Consider the following 17986-nt stretch of genomic DNA (forward strand, 5'->3'; position numbering starts at 1 on the left):
ATTTTCCAACATCAAAATGTGTTTGAATTGATATAAATAAATAAATGAAAGACGCCGACTTTTTATTGTTATTTTATTATTATTATTTTTTCAATATAATTAAAGAAGACCAGACCCCATTTTTTAACTTTAGTTATTGGGGGGTGTGTGTTGTGTATGGAGGGGGACGAGTTGTCTGTCGTCTGTTTTGTACAATGTGTTGTCTGCTTTTCTTTTTTTTTTTTTTTTTTTAAATAACCTTTCTTCATCAACATAATTCCAAGCCACTGTATTATAGTGCGGAGTGTAAATAGGGCCTAAAAGGGTGTACATATTTATGTGATTTTTGCTGCGAGCTGGATTATTTTCCAGAGTAAAACTGTTCACACTGTTGTACATCAACATGGCCGCCAGCAAGCTTTGTGGAGAAGCAGTGTACAAAACAGGGGGAAGAAGAAAAGAAAAAGGAATAAAAACAGACACTGCCTTATTGTTGAAATAAAAAGCTTATTGCCATCAATGTGTGTTTGTGTGGACTTATATAAATTGTGCTGTACTGTGGAAAAGTTTTAGGCTGGTGTGGAAAAATTGCGGAATACTTTCATAAATTGAAGTGTAAATGTATTTTTATCCATTTACCAAAATGGAAAGTAAATGAACCGAGGAGAAATCTGAATAAAATGAGTATCTTCAGTTCTTCTGGGTAAACTTGCACTTGTTTTTTTAAGTATCTTGGCATCTCACAGATCTTCTCGAAGATGTGGAGCCAAAAGCTATGACCGTCAGGGCTTCTTGTTCTTCTCAACACTGAAGATAGTTCCTAATGATGTTGGCTGTATGTTTGGGGTCGTTGCCCTGCTGCAGAATATATTTGAGGACAATCGGACGCCTTCCTGATTGTGTTGCATAATAAGGTATCTGCCTGCATTTCTCAGCATTGAGGACACCATTAATCCTCATCTAGTCTCCTTCATGCGCAGGGAACCTCCACCATGCTTCACTGCTGCCTGCAGACACTCGTTATTGTACCACTTTCCAGGCCTTCAGCAAACAACTTGCTTTGACTCATCAGCTCCATATTTTGCTAATCAGTTCCTATGTTTTCATGCATAGTTGAAACTCTAAGCTTTGCTTCTACATCTGAGGTTTGGAGTAATTCCATGAAAACCACTTCTGGCCAGACATCTCTGGGTGTACCTTTACATGAGAGAGAGAGAGACCTTCACGATGCAGTAGAACCACCTAGTGTCTTTCCACGGTCTCTCCGTAACCTCACCTTAGTAGCAGAGTTTGGCTTCTCACCCAGTTTGAAGCTCCTCCACAGCTGTTTCTGTTTCTGTTTAATCACTGAGGGTTCAACCTACAAATAAAATTGATGTAATGCTTGGTGTGATTGGTATCTAATACACCTGACTCTAATCCTACAAAATCCCTGACTTTGCGTAAAGTGTGGAAGGGTCTACTGAAGTCATTGTCTGGTCAAAGCGAATATTGATTAGATTCGTTGCTTGTTTACTTTCCATTTTGTTCATTGCTAAAAAGAAAGCACATTCCTATTTTACACGGACGTTTTTTTGTACTCGGTGTGTGTGTTGGCTTGCAAATGATGATCTTTTACTTGCAAATACATTTTTTAGACGTGTTGTCATGACAGTTCAGGGTTTCAATCTTTTATATGGCGTATGTGCTTCTTCCTCAAACTGTTATCACAAAGGTGAAGAAACACAATTTTACAGGATGTTGTCGGATGCAGGAGCATAAACTTTTCCCTTCACTTCAACCAGGAGAGCCGAATCTGTTCCCGCATGACGATACCCCTGTGCACAAAGCCAGAAGATCTCCATGAAGATCTGCTTTACATGGGTTGGAGTGGAAGATCTCCTGCTATAGCGCTCCAGTCCTACTGAACTAACGAATGTGAACGCTGTCTGCTCCCCAGGTCTCCTCACCTCACCTACATCAGTACGAACACCCTTGTCTCTGAATGAGCAAAAAAATCTAGTGGAACATCTTCCAGGAAGAGTGGAGCTCATTACTACAGTTCTCATTTCTCTGTTTATCCTGAAGTTAAAACATTGGATCTGTTTTGAATTTGTTTGCCTGTTGGTCCTTGTGTTTCGTGACAATCACACAATCCACATTTTTTTATTTGTTTATTAAAGATATACACCATGTCTTTAAATTATTTTCTAAATTCTCGCCCCAAAACAAACAAAAAAGAAAAAAGAGTGAATCTTGGGAATACAAAAATATAAAGAGAATCATTAAGTGCTGTATGCAACATATACATCATCAATACAGGAAGTATTTTACAGGAAATCATCATCGATCAGATACATCGGAGAAACGTGTCAATCCGTTTAGTGTCGTGAATCTTCCCAACGCTTTCCGATTCCCTTTCATGCCAACTTTACTTTGTCGCTCGCTACATTTTCCGTTTCGAACGAGGACACGTGTGAAATTTGCGCCTCGTCTTTCCAGCGTCTCCTAAACCTCTCACCCTGTTCGCCTTCGTCTCACGTTACGTTACCATGCGAATCCTGCTGGATTGGCGGCCGGTTTCACGTCGGACATCCGTCCCTGCTTTAGCCTCACGTACGTAATGAGGTCCTTCGCGCCGCCGTTTTAGACACCGAATATAAACGTTTTCGAAATAAACAAAAATATCTGGCTTAAGAACAAAAAGACGTCGAGCAGATTCTGATTGAGGTAAGAAAAAGAAAATACAAATTGAAAAGATTTAGAATTTAGTGTTTACGATCCAGATGTTTGTCCGAGTCCCTCACTGTCCCTTACTGTCCATCACTGTCCTCCTGCATGATGTTTATCAGGCTTTATATCAGAGAACCTTGTCAGATGGGTGTTTTCCTGAGTATAAGACACAAAGTCTAAATGGAATTATATCTGGCTACGATGCCGCAAATGTCCTGAATACTTTTGATACAGTATTACAGCTAGTTTCCAATCACTATCCAGAAAAAAATTATTAAATAAATATCATTTGTGTACTGACTAGAAATCTCACGAATGCACAAATCTCATACGATCCATGAGTAAGCACTAGGGGGCGTGCGAGTTCCTCACGTTTCGTGTCTTTTCCCCCTTCTGTGAATCGCTTGTCCTGCTGGGTGTTTTATTTGCTTTTGTTTAGCGAAAAATTCTACAAAATAATAAGATTAATGCTACAGTTAGAATATCCACAATACGAAAACAAACTTTGGGACGCCTCCGGCCATATGATCTGTTACCACAAAGTCGGATGCGTACAAAAGTACACAAAATTTTCCCTTCGCTTAAACTCGGAGACCGAATCCTGCTCCAGCATGACGCTGCCCCTGTGCACAAAGCAAACGCCATCAAGGAGTGGAAGATCTCCTACTATAGAGCTCCAAACCTATTGAACACCTTTGGGATGAATTTTCTCATGCTGACTGCACCCCAGGCCTCGTCACCTCACCTACATCAGTAACACCCTTGTGCCTGGAGGAGCGCAAATCTAGAACGTGACAAAATCTAGAACGTCTTCCCTGAAACGTGAAGGTTATTAACAGTAAATGGGATTCGTGTACAATGAGATGTTCAAAAAAACGCAACTTTTCTCCATAGAGTTTGTATGTTGGCTCTTTTCTGTAGCAGAAACCTACAGGAATTTATCAATTTATTTTCAACATGTCTTATAATCAGGAAAAAAGCAGCACCTGTGGTAATCCGTTTTTATTGCTTTAATGATCTGGCTGGAGTGTTAGTAATATGTAAACATCTGGGCTGGACTGAGCTTCCAGACTTCCGTCCTGGAAAAAAAAATCTATGTTATTTCTGGACTCGCGATTGTTCTGCCGGATTATCAACCGCAGGTCCTGAGCGGGAAAAGAAAGAAAAAATCGTTCCGCTTCAAAGCCACGTTCTTGGCCCCGGTTCTAATAACCGGTGTGCTAAACTTCCACGTCCTCCCTCGTATTCTGAACTGTATAAAAAACATTGGTCCGATCTTTCAAGTGCTGCTACGCCGCCCTCGGCTCGGCGCAAAACGCTGCGACGAAAAACAAAAAAGAAAATCGTAGCAAAAGTGCAATCAAGCGTTTATACAAATGGCTGAATGTTGCTCTGTTCCTGGCATGATTTTTTTTCCCCCTTTGTATTCCAGTTTTGAGGATTTTTACAGCATTGATTTATTAAATCATATCCTTGATAGCAGATTGTAAGGGCGAGAACGAGTAAAGGGACAAAAGAACGACAGGTTTAACCCTTTAACCCACCTCCATTCTCCACTCACGCAATATATATAGACCAGAGACCAAAATCAACGTCTCTCTCTCTCTCTCTTTCTCATGTCCTTCCCTCTATCTGTGATCATCCAAGTCCGTTTCCTGCGATAGCGATGGTACAGGAGTGCGTCTCTGAGTCGCAGTGAAGCTCATCTCACAGCTCCTCGGTGTAGATGATGCAGGGACTGACGTCCTCGCTGGGCTCCAGCCTCACCGTGGACACGAACCTGCGGCGCCCGGCGGCGTTGGCGTTGTAGTTCAGCGTGGTGCGGTAGGTGTTGCGGGCGTGTTTGGGGTACACGATGGCCGTGCTCTGGTGGCGGACGGGTCGGTGCCGTGGCAGAAAGTGAACCTCTGACTTGTAGCTACGCCACGTGTGGTTCTGCAGCGCCACCACCGTCTCGCTGTAGGAGGTTACCGTGGGGACCCGTGCGCAGTGGACCTCGTCGCGGTAATGCCGGTGCGAGTCGTACTTCACCTCCGAGCTGAACCTGAACACACAACGTTTTATTACGATCTTTTATATCAATTAACAGTAAAACCTTAGTGACTGTATGGACAAAGGTTTGTGGACACCTGACCATTGGTATGTATATACTGTATATATCCGTGTATCCATTCCACATCTAGTCTCCATAAAATCTGGTGGAACATCTTCCCAGAAGAATGAAGGTTCTTATAACAACAAATGGGAACGAAATGTGGAATTTGAGGCTCAAAAACCTCCACATACCAGTGCTCAGGTGTCCACAAACTTTTGTTATGAATTTATTTGTTTAGTTCTAAAGTGTTTTATAGTCAGGAAAAAGGCCAGACACTGGGATGTTGTTGGTATGTTGGAGGGAGGTGAAGGCTTAGCGGTTAAGATGTTGAAATGCTGAGCAATAGGGTTGTGTGTTCAAATCCCAGCACCATCACTGCTGACTTGTGGGTTGAAAATGTCATGTGAAGGTTTATATATTTATTTCAAACTTGTCGTGAGAATTAAAAACAAAAAACAAAAAACAAAACGACGTCATGTGAAGAGTTTCGGAACGATTTCAGAAAGATTCTTCAAATAGATCGACATTTCCTGTGAAAAAAAACACAACATATTCCTGAATAATAAGGCTGATCTAAGCAGCAGATGGAGGGAAAGCAGTTTTGAGTAGAGACTCGGATTCTGACTTCTGGCAGAAATCTTTAGTGTGCTGTCTGTGTATCTGTGTGTGTGTGTGTGTGTGTGTGTGTGTGTGTGTGTGTGTGTGTGTGTGTTTACCTCATCTCTGTGGTGGGTCTGGGATTCACTTCGATGCTTTCGCCAAACACCACGGGGTGCATGCGCGACGTGACGTCTGCACCCTGAGAGTTCAGCAGCAGGTACGGAAGCTGCACGCACAGGAAGTGGAAGAGTCGCGTTAGTCTGCTGCATCACCTCCACCGGTCTTACACTTGTTGTAGCTCAATGGTTAAGATGTTAGACTTCTGATCAGAAGGTTCTAAGTATAAATCCCACCACCACCAGTTACCCTGCTACTGCTGGGCCCCTAAACAAGACCCGATAATTGTAAGTTGCTCAGGATAAGAGAATCTGCTAAATACTGTAAATGTAACAGTGCTGACTGGAAGCGTTTATGGTGGTCGCTTTTAGTGGTTAAAGTATTGGCACTGAAGGTCATGAGTTCAAATCCCAGCCTAATCAAACTACCACTGTTGGGCCCCTGATCAACGCTCTTAACCCCATAGCTGCTCAGTTGTATGAGTGAGATATAGTCGCTCTCCATAAGTGCCATAAATGTAAACGAACAAAAGGAACGTTGTTGTTTTGTTCTCTGGTTTTGCAGTTGTAGTTTATCAGGACTGAGATCCCACAGGATGCAACAAGTGGTAGCTCAGGGGATAAAATGCTGGAGTTCAAATTCCAGCATGGCCAAGCTGCCACTGTTGGGCCCTTGAGCAAGGCCCTTAACCCTCACCTCTTCAATGTATTAGTGTGATAATTCTAAGTGGCGTTTTTTTTTTTTTTTTAAACAACGGCCATTTTCTCAAAGCAGCTCTACACGGAAGAAGAATGGATACGTTTGCTCCTTAAAAGTGTGAGTTTTTCTCTAATGAGTGAGACAGTGGGGACTGTGGCGAGGAAAAACTCCCAGAGGTGGCATACAGAAGAAACCTTGAGAGGAACCAGACTCTCAAGAAAGGAATAAGGGAACCTCCTCCTCCTCCTTAACACCGAATGTCCATTCATTACAGGTTCATCACACTTGAGGTGTTCGGTGATCGACGTTTTTTTGAGCCATTGTGGAAGACTGCTGATAGTAATTACATGGCAAAAAGATTCATGCTCGAGCTTTAAATTGCATCCTGAAAAATTCGCTTAAAAAAAGAATGTTTTGTGGTAAAATCAACCTGCCAAAATGAAGATCCGGTGACGTTCAGCCACAATTTGTAGAACAGCGTCTGGAAAACCTCATGTACAGTCCGTGTGTGAAGCAATGTGAACCAGCAACATCCATCATCCCTATGTGGTTCTTCCCCAAACAAAATTAGGAGGAACATGATTGTATAGGACCAGCTAGGAGATACAAACGTGAAACCTGACATAAATCCAGCTCCACGAAGATCTGCTGAGTTGGAGTGGAAGATCTCCTGCTCGAAAGCTCTGACCCTCATCCTCAATGAATAGAAATGAAAGTGAACGCTGACTTCACCCCAGGCCTCCTCACCTCACCTACATCACTACCTGACTTCACCAACACCCTACTACCTGAATGAATCTCCACAAACCTCCACAAAAATCTAGTGGAACATCTTCCCTGAAGATGTGAAAGTTATTCTAACGGTGAAATTCTTGTACGGTTTGTTGTCCGGGGCTGTTTTGGAGATACCGATGTCTCGTATTGACGTTCTCCGCTCGTAGGCGTTATCGCCATGTCGTACGCTACGCTTCCTTCCTTTCTCAAAAAGGCAATGCCCTGCACCTTTCAGAAAAACAAATGGAAATGACTCAGGCTCGAGATCAATGGGTGTCTTTGTGAAAGCGAGCCCACGCCGTGCACAACCGACCGACGGCCGAGTCAACTTACTGTGGGTTCCACACATCTGTTTGCTATCTCTGCCTCAGTGGATTTTAGATTAGGGCCTTTCCACAATGGCAGCCCTAACACACACACACACACACACACACACACACACACACACACACACACACACACACACACACACACACACACACACACACACACACACATCAGAGAGAAAAAAAGCCTCATTGGAGATTAGTGTGTGTGCTTGGCTTTGTGCTGCTTAAGGAATCTTTCCTGATCATCGTGGCTCTACAAATGAATTGCACATGTAACAAAGAGTCACATGTTATAATGTGGATGTTATTCTGAGCGCTGCAGGGACACGGTTCCAGGAGGGAGACGGAACAAAGCCGAGAGATCCTCTTTGTCAGCAAAGACACCCAGGATAAACCGTTTCTCACAATCCGATAGTCACTTTAAACGTTCACCCTGTAGATGTAGAAGTATTTGGACACCTGACCGGACTGTTGCTACATAAACGCAGGACAGCCGATGTATAGAACAGGAGGTCGACCGTGAATTTTTCTGACAACATTAGCTTGGTTGGATCGTACTTGCCGATACCCGATTATTCAACCGATAGTTTTGGATACTGGATAAAAAAAACAAACAAACATAACACTCCACTCCATGTAAAATATTACTGAACTTTATTTAAAAATAATAATAAATAAATATGAATATATTCATTAATGAACGTAATTATATAATGAATAAATTATAAATTATAAATATAATACAGCGCTCTCCATGCAACGCGCAGTCGCGCGTGTAAAAATAAACAGCACGTGGCATCAGTGATTCACCTCTAGAGGTCGCTCTCGTAATGACATCAGACCGTAAGCCGGAAAAACTACTGATATACGTTTTTGCCGATAGCCGTTAGTTTAAGCGATCAATCGGTGCTGAATAAATCCCTGACCTTTCTGCACAAAACCCTGACCTCCTCAACCCTACTAAACACCTCACCTTTTGGATAAACCAGAACTGGAGCCTCCCAGACATCCAAACATCTGAATGAGAAGGTAGCTAAAACACAAATCCCCACCGCTACACTCCAAAACCTAGTGGATGGTCTTACAAGAGTGGAGCTTATTATATGGAGAAGTAAGAGTATTTTAATGGTTAAGGCTCTGGCTCAGTGATCAGAAGGTTCCACTGCCACTCCTGGGGCCCTTGAGCAAGGCCCTTAGCTTTGGTTGCTTCAGGGCTGCTAAATCATGTCTGACCCCAGCTTCATAACAATGCTGGAATCTGTGAAGAAAGAATTTTACTGTGCTGTTTTTTACATGCGACAAAAATAAAGCACCTTTCCGTTTTCTTTACAACAGCAAAGATACATGAAATCTGGAAACATATATTCAATATATATATATAGCATCGTTTTCAGAGGAATAAAGTGGAGGAGCTCAGGGGAGCTCAGAAAACAAAACAAAACAAAAAAAAACATAAATGGGTGTTATTGCATCAGAAAATAGAAGAGCCTATCAGGTTTCAATATGCAAATGAAGGCCAGCATAATGTAGTGCTTGAGGGGGGTGTTTCAAATTTGCGTATTCAAACATCTGGATTTCCCTGAGGCATCAGTTCGCTAAATATTCATCAGATATGTAAAAAAAACAACAACAAAAAAACAGAATCAGATCTTTTGTGATGGTCAACAGAGCAGCTCCTGAACTTAAGAAGCTTTTCTCGTCCGAGGTTGTTCAAGAATCCAGCGGAGGCCACCTTTTAATTATGAACCATGCGACTGTTTAAAAGGTTGTAAAACCTACGCGGAACATAAAAGTTAATTCTAGACTACAACAGAAATAAGGCTGCCATCACGTGTAATTAGAAGGAATTGTACTCGGGCGGATTTGCAGTGCAGCAGCTGTGACAGCGACAGCGACAGCAGCTTTACTTTCTCCTCTCAAGCTCAAGCACAAAGTCAACTCAATGACAGCCTCCGCTGTTTATTAACTCCGACGAACACACGCCCGCTCGGGGGGGGTGAAAGTCCAATTACGCAACGGGTTTGCAAACAGCCCCTGGTAGCTCCAGAGCTCCGAAATAGACCGGGAAAGATTGTACATGGCTAGCATTAGCAAACAACTCCAAAATAGACCTGCAGCCATGTGTGTGTGTGTGTGTGTGTGTGTGTGTGTGTGTGTGTGTGTGTGTGTGTGTGTGTGTGTGTGTGTGTGTGTGTGTGTGTGTGTGTGTGTGTGTGTGTGTGAGCCAGAGGGAAAAAAATAAATACCAAAATAAAATAAAGCCTTCATAAAGCAGGCATGTGCACGTTGTCCTGTTCAGCTAGAACACGCCATGTGCAGCAAACAACGACGCCTTTGTTGTGCCTTTCGGTTTCCTCTTCTGCGTTTGGTCGATCCGAATAAACAGTATCGCAGTATTTGTTTAATGAGTATAGCAGTATAATGGCTTGGTACACATTAAACAGCTGTGGGTCTCAGGTGAAAGGAAAATGTCATGTCATGCTACAGCATCCAGAGACGTCCTACACAATCGTGTGCCTCTGATTTTGCGGTAACAGTTTGGTGAGGAACCACATCGGGCTGGAAGAGTCGGGATTATATAAGTGTTTCCCTTAGGTTTTGTGCGAAATCGGATGTCTCTTTTCATCTTTTTATTCATGTACACCTCTCCTCACAGACACACAGCTGCCATTAGTGGTATGGAAAGATGCTGTAAGGCAGACTTCCATTTCTCTCCTGTTTGCTGAGACGAAAAGACGGCAAATTTGAAAATATGAAAACGCTCCGTATTGTTATTTGGTCTCGGCGTGCAGCAGCAGGCCGTTCGGGGCAGTCAAGCGAACAGGAGGGAGAACCTCCTCCAGGGGTGTGTTTGATTCCTACACAAGCCGTTAGAGCACCGAAAATCTTCAGGCAAGTGCGAGCATGCATGTGGAGCTGGAGGAGAAAAAAAGTCACTTTTTTTTTTTTTTTACGGGATTTAATTCCTGAATGGAGACACAAAAAAAAAGCGTTCGCACCACGGACGATGCCTGTACAGGTTCCCTCCGTCATGCGGGACTTCGAATCATAAAGACATGAAAAAACACTGATTGCTTTGTGACTCGTAGATTCCTGACATGCTCATGTACGGAGGAGAGGAACAGTTACTGACTTGATGCGTTGCGTGATAGTCGCCCGGAGCTCCAGCTTGAGCGGGTTTGGTTGTAAAGCGGTGAATGAAAAGGTGATGGAGCAGAAGGTTATGAGTTCAAATCCCAGCACCACTAAGCTCTCGAGGATCAAAAGATTAAAAGTCGATTGATGATTTTCTTTAAATGCTATTCTTGCACCCTGAATGTCAATCAAACGCTAATTTGAATATTAAACCACACCCCCTTTCGGCTTCTTTGTGTTTTTATTTACAAGATAAACATGAAGATTCCTAACGATTAAACCTGGTGACTGAAGGGAGATCCAGAGGTCCAGGATTAGTTGTGAATGGCTCCTAGCTGCAGCCTGTTAGCTCAGGACTGTGTAACCTTTTCAGGGGGCAGAAATTAGAGCTGGGGGAACGCCAATCAGCGCGTGCCCTTACACACTGTAACGTGAGCAGCCCAGCAACACTACTAAAGGATATGAAGGGGGGGGGGTGCTTTGCTCTCCAAGTATACGTGTGCCTACACGACGTAAACCATAGACATGGGAAAGAAGGGTTTAAGCTAAAGACCTCCTGAGACAACATTAGTTTTCTGTGGTTATTTCCCCTCCGTGGCCTTCTACTCATTCCTCGACTGCTTAGGTCAGATCTTTCATAGCGTTATGACTTAATGTTTTTATGGCATCGCATGCGTACGTGACTTTATAAAGAAGGTGTTCACTGGTTGGGTGTGTTATTGTGTGTTTTTTTAATCAGATAATATCCAGAGTTTCAGTGCAGTTCACTTCTGCCATCTTATCTTTCCTTCTTTCAAACGTTCGGACGTCTCCAGCCGCATGAGTCACGGTTTTCTTTTCCATTTGAGTTTTGTTTTGATCGCAAAATCTGATCCTCACGAACAAGGTTTTAGACGCGGAGATCTTAGTGTTTGCAGGAGCCCCGGTTCGAAGAATGTACACGAGTTAAGAATGGCACGTGCTCAGGAAGCACTTCGAGGCTGCAGGGAATGTTTGAATTAGAAGGACTTGACTCGGCATCAATCATCTACACGGGGAGCAGTAAATATTTGCAGAGCTTCTGGGTTTGCGTTAAAAAGATTCGGATTCGTGACTGTTCCACAAGTACCTGGACTTATTGACAATGGGGGAAGGAATCAAGAACTTCAACCTAGTTGAAAACCATGCGACTGGGGTCTCGGAAAATACGTGGGAGAAAACCAGAAAGCACAAAACACTGAAGAAGCGTTGAGAAGAATCTAAATGAATACATCCAGACTGTGTGCTGTTTGTTGTAATAACTGCACACTTCTATGAAGTTTGGATCTGGTTCACGCTATCATCCAATTAGCATCACCGAATCGGACCAATCGTGTACATCTTTAAGGTTTTGTATGTATGTGTACTTGGAATCCTCGTGACCTCAAAGCTCTCAGCTCTCTGGTTCATTCCTGATCTGATGTACTGTCTGTATGGGTTTCCTCAAGATTGTCCAGTTTCCAGCCACCACACTAACAATGCTGAGTGTGGGGGTGTCTAATTCAAGGTGGGCTTTTCCCCCAATGTGTTTCCAGTGTTCCCAGTAAAGGCTCTAGATTGACTACTGTCTATGCTAAAAACATTATTTGGCACAGATTACTGAAGATCTAGTAGGTCATACTTCATCTATTGTCTATTTATTGACGGTTTTCTACTCACCAGCTTTCCTTCTCGGCCCTCCTTCCTCCAGTACATTCCTCCATTGTGGTCGGAGGCGATAGGAGTGCGAGGCTCCGTGGACGATGGTGAGAGTGGGCAGAAGGGTGGGCTCGGGCTCGGTGGAAGCCCTGAGTCAGGACTGTCTAGGAGTCCCTCACGGCTCTTTCCCTTCAGACTCTCCTCCATGGCCTGCAAGTGTAGGTGGCCCACCATTTCCGCAAGACTAATAAATTGAGTGTTTCAGTCTTCAGGCAGGGTTTTGAGGACACTTTCTGAGCTGGTGTGTGTGTGTGGGGGGGCGGGGTTTAAACTAAAAACTATTTATTTTGAATATTTAAGAATAAAATTCCAATGGGTTAAGGCAAATGATTTAGTCCTGGTCCATAGGAAAATCCCATCTCAGTCCCAAACGGTCTCTGTACAGAAAAGACGTTTTAAATTAAACAAACAACAAAACAACATTTATACTAAATATATAATAAATATATTAGCAAATGGAAAGTAAATAACCAGAAGAGAATCCAAATCATCTCAATCTTCTGCACGCTCTGTACACCTTTCGCAAATTCTGAAATTTTGTAGGAGTCATTTGTATAATAAACCAATTAATGTTAATTAATGATAATCGGTTTTATTTGAAGGTTGAACCCTCAGTGATTCACCGAAACAGAAACAGCTGTGTAGGAACTTCAAACTGGGTGAGGAGCCAAACTTTGCTACTAAGGTGAGGTTGTGAAAGACATGGTCATGTCACAGATTCTACACCATGTCGAGAATGAGCAACAAGGTGGTTCTACTGCATCTGCAGACTGGGGTTTCGAAATGTGCTCTTCAAACTAAGATGAAAAACAAAGCGATGTTGACGGAGTGCGGTGGTCACCCAAGGAAACTTAATTCAGAGGATGAAAGACATGTCCTGCTCACTTCGATTCAAAATCAGAAGATGTCCAAAAGTGCCGTCAGCAAAGAACTGGTGGAAACCGGTTGGATGCAGATACACCCAGAGAAGTCTGGCCAGAAGTGGTCTTCATGGAACAATTGTGGGCAAAAAGCCAAACCACTGTCATAGAAACAAAGCTACAGGTTTTAACTTTGCATGAAAACATAGGAACTGGGGAGCAGGTGCTCTGGACTGATGTGTCCAAATATCTGAACTATTTGGCTGTAGCAGGAGGCAAGTTGTTTGCTGAAGGTCTGGAGAGCGGTACAATAACCAGTGTCTCCAGGCAACAGTGTAGAATAGTGAATGTATCCTGCAAGTTTGGAGCTGCGTTTCTGCAAATGGACCTGGAGATTTGGTGTCCTTAACGCTGAGAAACACAGGCAGATACTTCATCATGCAACACCATCAGGAAGGCATCTAATTGTCCTCAAACGTATTCTGCAGCAGGACAACGACCCTGAACATACAGCCAACGTCATTTAGAAGTATCTTCAGTGTAGAAAAGAACAAGAAGCCCTGGAGGTCATAGTTTTGGCTCCACAGTATCCCGATTCTGTCTGGGATTACGTGTAAAGACAGACGGTTTTGAGGACCCTACATCCACAGAAGATCTGGGATTAGTTCTGCAAGATGTTTGGAACAACCTTCCTGCCAGGATACTTAAAAAAAAACTATTGCAATGGTACCTAGAAGAACTGATGCTGTTTTGCAGGCTGAGGGTGGTCACACCAAATACTGATGTGATGTGGATTTCTCTTCTGTTCGTTTACATTCCATTTTATTGATTGATAAAAATAAACGATTAACACTTTTATTTATGAAAAGATTCTTAATTTGAAGCATTTTTTCACAACTTCCTGACAATTTTGCACAATCTATCTACCCATCGATCTATCAATCTACTTAAATAGCATGTGAAAGCAAACTTTTAATAGATAGATAGATAGATAGATAGATAGATAGATAGATAGATAGATAGATAGATAGATAGATAGATAGATAAAAACTTGCATACCACAAATACAAAACCTTCACATGCTCATTAAGGTTGACGGTTAATCAGTATAATTCATGTGCATGTAAAAAAAATTTATAAATAAGTAAATAAACAACAACAACAATAGTAATACGTTATACGTAATAATAGTAATTGACGTTAATCTTTAACTTCAGCGAGGTTATTGAGCATCTATTTTTAAAAGAATTTGTGTATTTAGTAATTAATTCGTTTAGCTTTTTTCATTTGTTTGTTCCTGTTAGACGATATCCAGGCAGGTAGTATCGCGGTATTTGGGATCGACGGAACGCGTTAGCGGTTATTTCGCACCAGCTGTTAGAAACCAGCGCTGGATTTGTACAAGTGTCGAGTTTCGCTGTTGTCAAAGTTTTTATAATATAATGTTGTTTATAATGATGTTAAAGTTTTTTTTTTATAGTACACTTGTAGTAAGTGTCTGATCCGATCTAATGTACATTGAGTTTATTTGTAGAAAAAAAAAAAATGCAAATTGGTGAATATTATAATTAGAAATAATTCGATTGAAGTGAAGATTGACTGCGGCAGATGATTTACCTTTTAGTAGGAAATCGATCGATCTCCGGTCTCATATCAAGTGATCAGATCAGATCAGATCAGATGAAAAGAATTAAATCCTAACGCGAAATAAAGCTCCAGTGAAATCAGGTTCTTCTGGCTGGTAATATCCGACTTCTCCTCCAACACCTGGAGAGCTGATTGTGTCGATATTCCTGTGTGTGTGTATGTGTGTGTGTGTGTCCGCTCCTGTACACTGACTCCAGTCTGACTCTCTGTGCGCGCGCGTGTGTGTGTGTGTGTGTGTGTTGGCTCCACACTGCGTATTTTCTCTTTAGAGTGACGGGGCTGCTTTCTGCACCTGGATATTTGACTGTAGTTCAAACCCGCAGCCGCTAGAGGGCTCCACCACCTCCATCATCTACAGAACTACAGCTTTATCCGAAACCAAGCCAAAATATTAACATAATACACAGTGCAATACATTTCAGCGCCCTTATTTTAATATTTAAATGAGTTTTGTGTACATTTGCATAATTAAACTGCTCCATGAACCTTCTCCTTATGGGTTTAGCTTAATAGCTAGGAAACAAATCCACATGCAAGTCTCAATATTCAGGTCTGGTACATATGAAGATCCACTTGAGTTAAAAAGATAAAGAGAAGAACAAAAACTATAGGTATAAAATATCTGTTTCAGAAAAAAGACTTTATTATATGAAACCACTGTTATTATCAGAAATCATCTCGAAAGCCTTTTAGTTTACATTAAGAACTGATGGAGGGATGATGGAGTGATTGTGGAGTGAGGATGGAATGGTGATGGACTGATGGTAGAGGGATTATAGGGTGATGGTGGAGAGGTCATAAAGCGATGATGGAAAAGCGAGGGTGGAGTAGTTGTGGAATGATGATAGATTGATGGTGGAGTGATTATATGGTGATGGTGGTGTGATGAACTGATGGTGGAGTGATTATAGAGTGATAGTGAAGTGGTAATGGAGTGATGATGGACTGATGGATGAGTGATGATAGAGTGATAGTGAAGTGGTAATAAAGTGATGATGGAGTGATGGAGGACTGACGGAGAAGTGATTATAGAGTGATGGTGAAGTGATGGGAAAGTGATAATGGAGTGATGGTGGACTGGCGGAGGAGTGATTATGGAGTGATGATGGAGTGATAGTGGACTGACGGAGGAGTGATTACAGAGTGATAGTGAAGTGGTAATAAAGTGATGATGGAGTGATGGTGGATTGACAGAGGAGTGATTATAGAGTGATAGTGAAGTGGTAATAAAGTGATGATGGAGTGATGGTGGACTGACGGAGGAGTGATTATAGAGTGATGGTGAAGTGATGGCGAAGTGATAATGGAGTGATGGTGGCGGGATGGTGGACTGACAGAGGAGTGATTATTGAGTGATGATGGAGTGATGATGGAGTGATGATGGAGTGATGATGGACTGAGACTTCTATGTCCAGTTTTTCTGTGAGAAAGAGAGAGAGAGAGAGAGAGAGAGAGAGAGAGAGAGAGAGAGAGAGAGAAAGAGAGGGAGAGAGAAAGAGAAAGAGAGGAAGAGAGGGAACTGTACAGAAAAAGCCGGGAGTGTGTGGGTTCTTGGCGAACAAAGAGAACTGGAAGCACGCTGGAATCCAGTTTCGGTTTTTGGTTCTAGTTTACTTCGGACAATCTGTCTCTGTCTTAAATAACCCCCCCCCCCCCCCCCCCCCTTCTCTTTCCATTCTTTCCTTTTCCTGTAGCCTTTGATGGTTCAGCAGTTTTCTGCTGTGATTTTGACAAATTGCCAGGTCACTTCAAAGCTTTTAGTTAAGTGTGTGTGTGTGTGTGTGTGTGTGTGTGTGTGTGTGTGAGTGTGTTCACACATGCATGGGTACACACTGTGTTATGTAGTTGAAATGAAACAGTATGATATCTCAGTATCAAATTTTTATTAACATCAATGTGTATTTTTTTCTTTTGAAGAAAATCATTTAAAACCATGATGATAAAAAAAAGAACTTTTCAAACTCTGGATTTTTTGTGCACATGACGTTTTGATTGTGTGGCAAAATCTTATGAGAGCACCAGGGACGTACCGACACACCATGTCACGGAAGAGACATCCGCAAATGTATATTCATTATATTCATTATTCCTTTATACAACATCCGACCACAGATCATACACCTAAACACCGAAGGCGCCAACGATCACTGACGCAACACAAGTCCGCTATGTTGGACTGAATTCGATGAAAGGAAAACCAGAAGACTGTGATAAAAGAATCTGTGGGTGATACTTTTCACACGTACCTGTAAAACATCGAACGGGTGTAGCCGTCTAGACGCTGATTCCAATCATGGATACTGTTTGGCCGAATTGGGACGCAGCAACAATGTCCCCCTGGCCGTCTCAAACACTTTAACTTCATCAACCGTTTCAGATTTTGGTGGCTGCTCGCTAACCACACGCAGATTAGCATTCGTTTTTGTTCCGCTATTAAAAAAAAACTGTGACAGATTTACTACACAGCAGCCAAAATGTCTACCGTAGCAATCTGAAAATAATTATCCAACAGAGGCTGTATTTTTGACAGTCCAAATTCTGTCTCTTATGCAACACATACACACACACACACACACACACACACACACACACACACACACACACATTTAATAATATGTGTATTAATTAAACCAGTATAATTTTTTTTTCTCTGAAATATCTTTCTACATGTTTAATGATTATAGTAATGTAGTAATATAGTGTCTTCACACACACACACACACACACACACACACACACACACACACACACACACACACGCGGACACACACGCGGACACCCACAGATTAACACTGGCTGTTTGGATACTGTTCTCCTGCTTTACACAAAGAAACCACTGTATATAGAGTACTCTCTCTCTCTCTCTCTCTCTCTCTCTCTCTCTCTCTCTCTCTCTCTCTCTCTCTCTCACACACACACACACACACACACACACACACACACACACACACACACATATACGCACACTCAACACACATTTGTGTATTTTCAGTCTTGTGTTTGCCAATGAGTTTGTGTTCACCAAGGAGATTGCTTTGTATGTGTGTGCAAGTGTGTAAGTGTGTCATTGCTATGGTGAAACAGGGTATAAAGGAGGTGGGATCCTAGCATGCATGTATACATACACACACACACACACACACACACACACACACACACACACACACACACACACACACACACACACACACACACACACACACACACACACACACATATACAAAGCAATCTGAGAATCACTCACATCCTGCTTTGCTTTTCACATCTGCTAGCACAGATAGTGTTGAACAACACACACACACACACACACACACACACACACA

At 42.3% G+C, this 17986-nt stretch overlaps 1 protein-coding gene across 2 annotated transcripts; it reads right to left on the reverse strand.

The window, feature by feature from the left end:
- Nucleotides 1-3680: 3680 nt before the first annotated feature.
- rflna (refilin A) lies at nucleotides 3681-17208 on the reverse strand. 2 transcript variants are annotated; one of them, XM_083554166.1, is made up of 4 exons: nucleotides 16910-17208; nucleotides 12118-12533; nucleotides 5503-5612; nucleotides 3681-4735 (listed from the first exon to the last, which is right to left on the reverse strand). In XM_083554166.1, the coding sequence occupies exons 2-4, from the start codon at nucleotides 12328-12330 to the stop codon at nucleotides 4399-4401; spliced, it is 660 nt and encodes a 219-aa protein (XP_083410292.1). In that variant the 5' UTR covers nucleotides 12331-12533; nucleotides 16910-17208; the 3' UTR covers nucleotides 3681-4398. The 2 variants fall into 2 exon arrangements, with proteins under 2 accessions (XP_083410292.1, XP_083410291.1); XM_083554165.1 differs by lacking the exon at nucleotides 16910-17208 and adding an exon at nucleotides 14634-14983.
- Nucleotides 17209-17986: the final 778 nt, after the last annotated feature.

Source organism: Silurus aristotelis (genome assembly GCF_946808225.1).
Source record: "Silurus aristotelis genome assembly, chromosome: 11".
Classification (NCBI taxonomy): Eukaryota; Metazoa; Chordata; class Actinopteri; order Siluriformes; family Siluridae; genus Silurus; species Silurus aristotelis.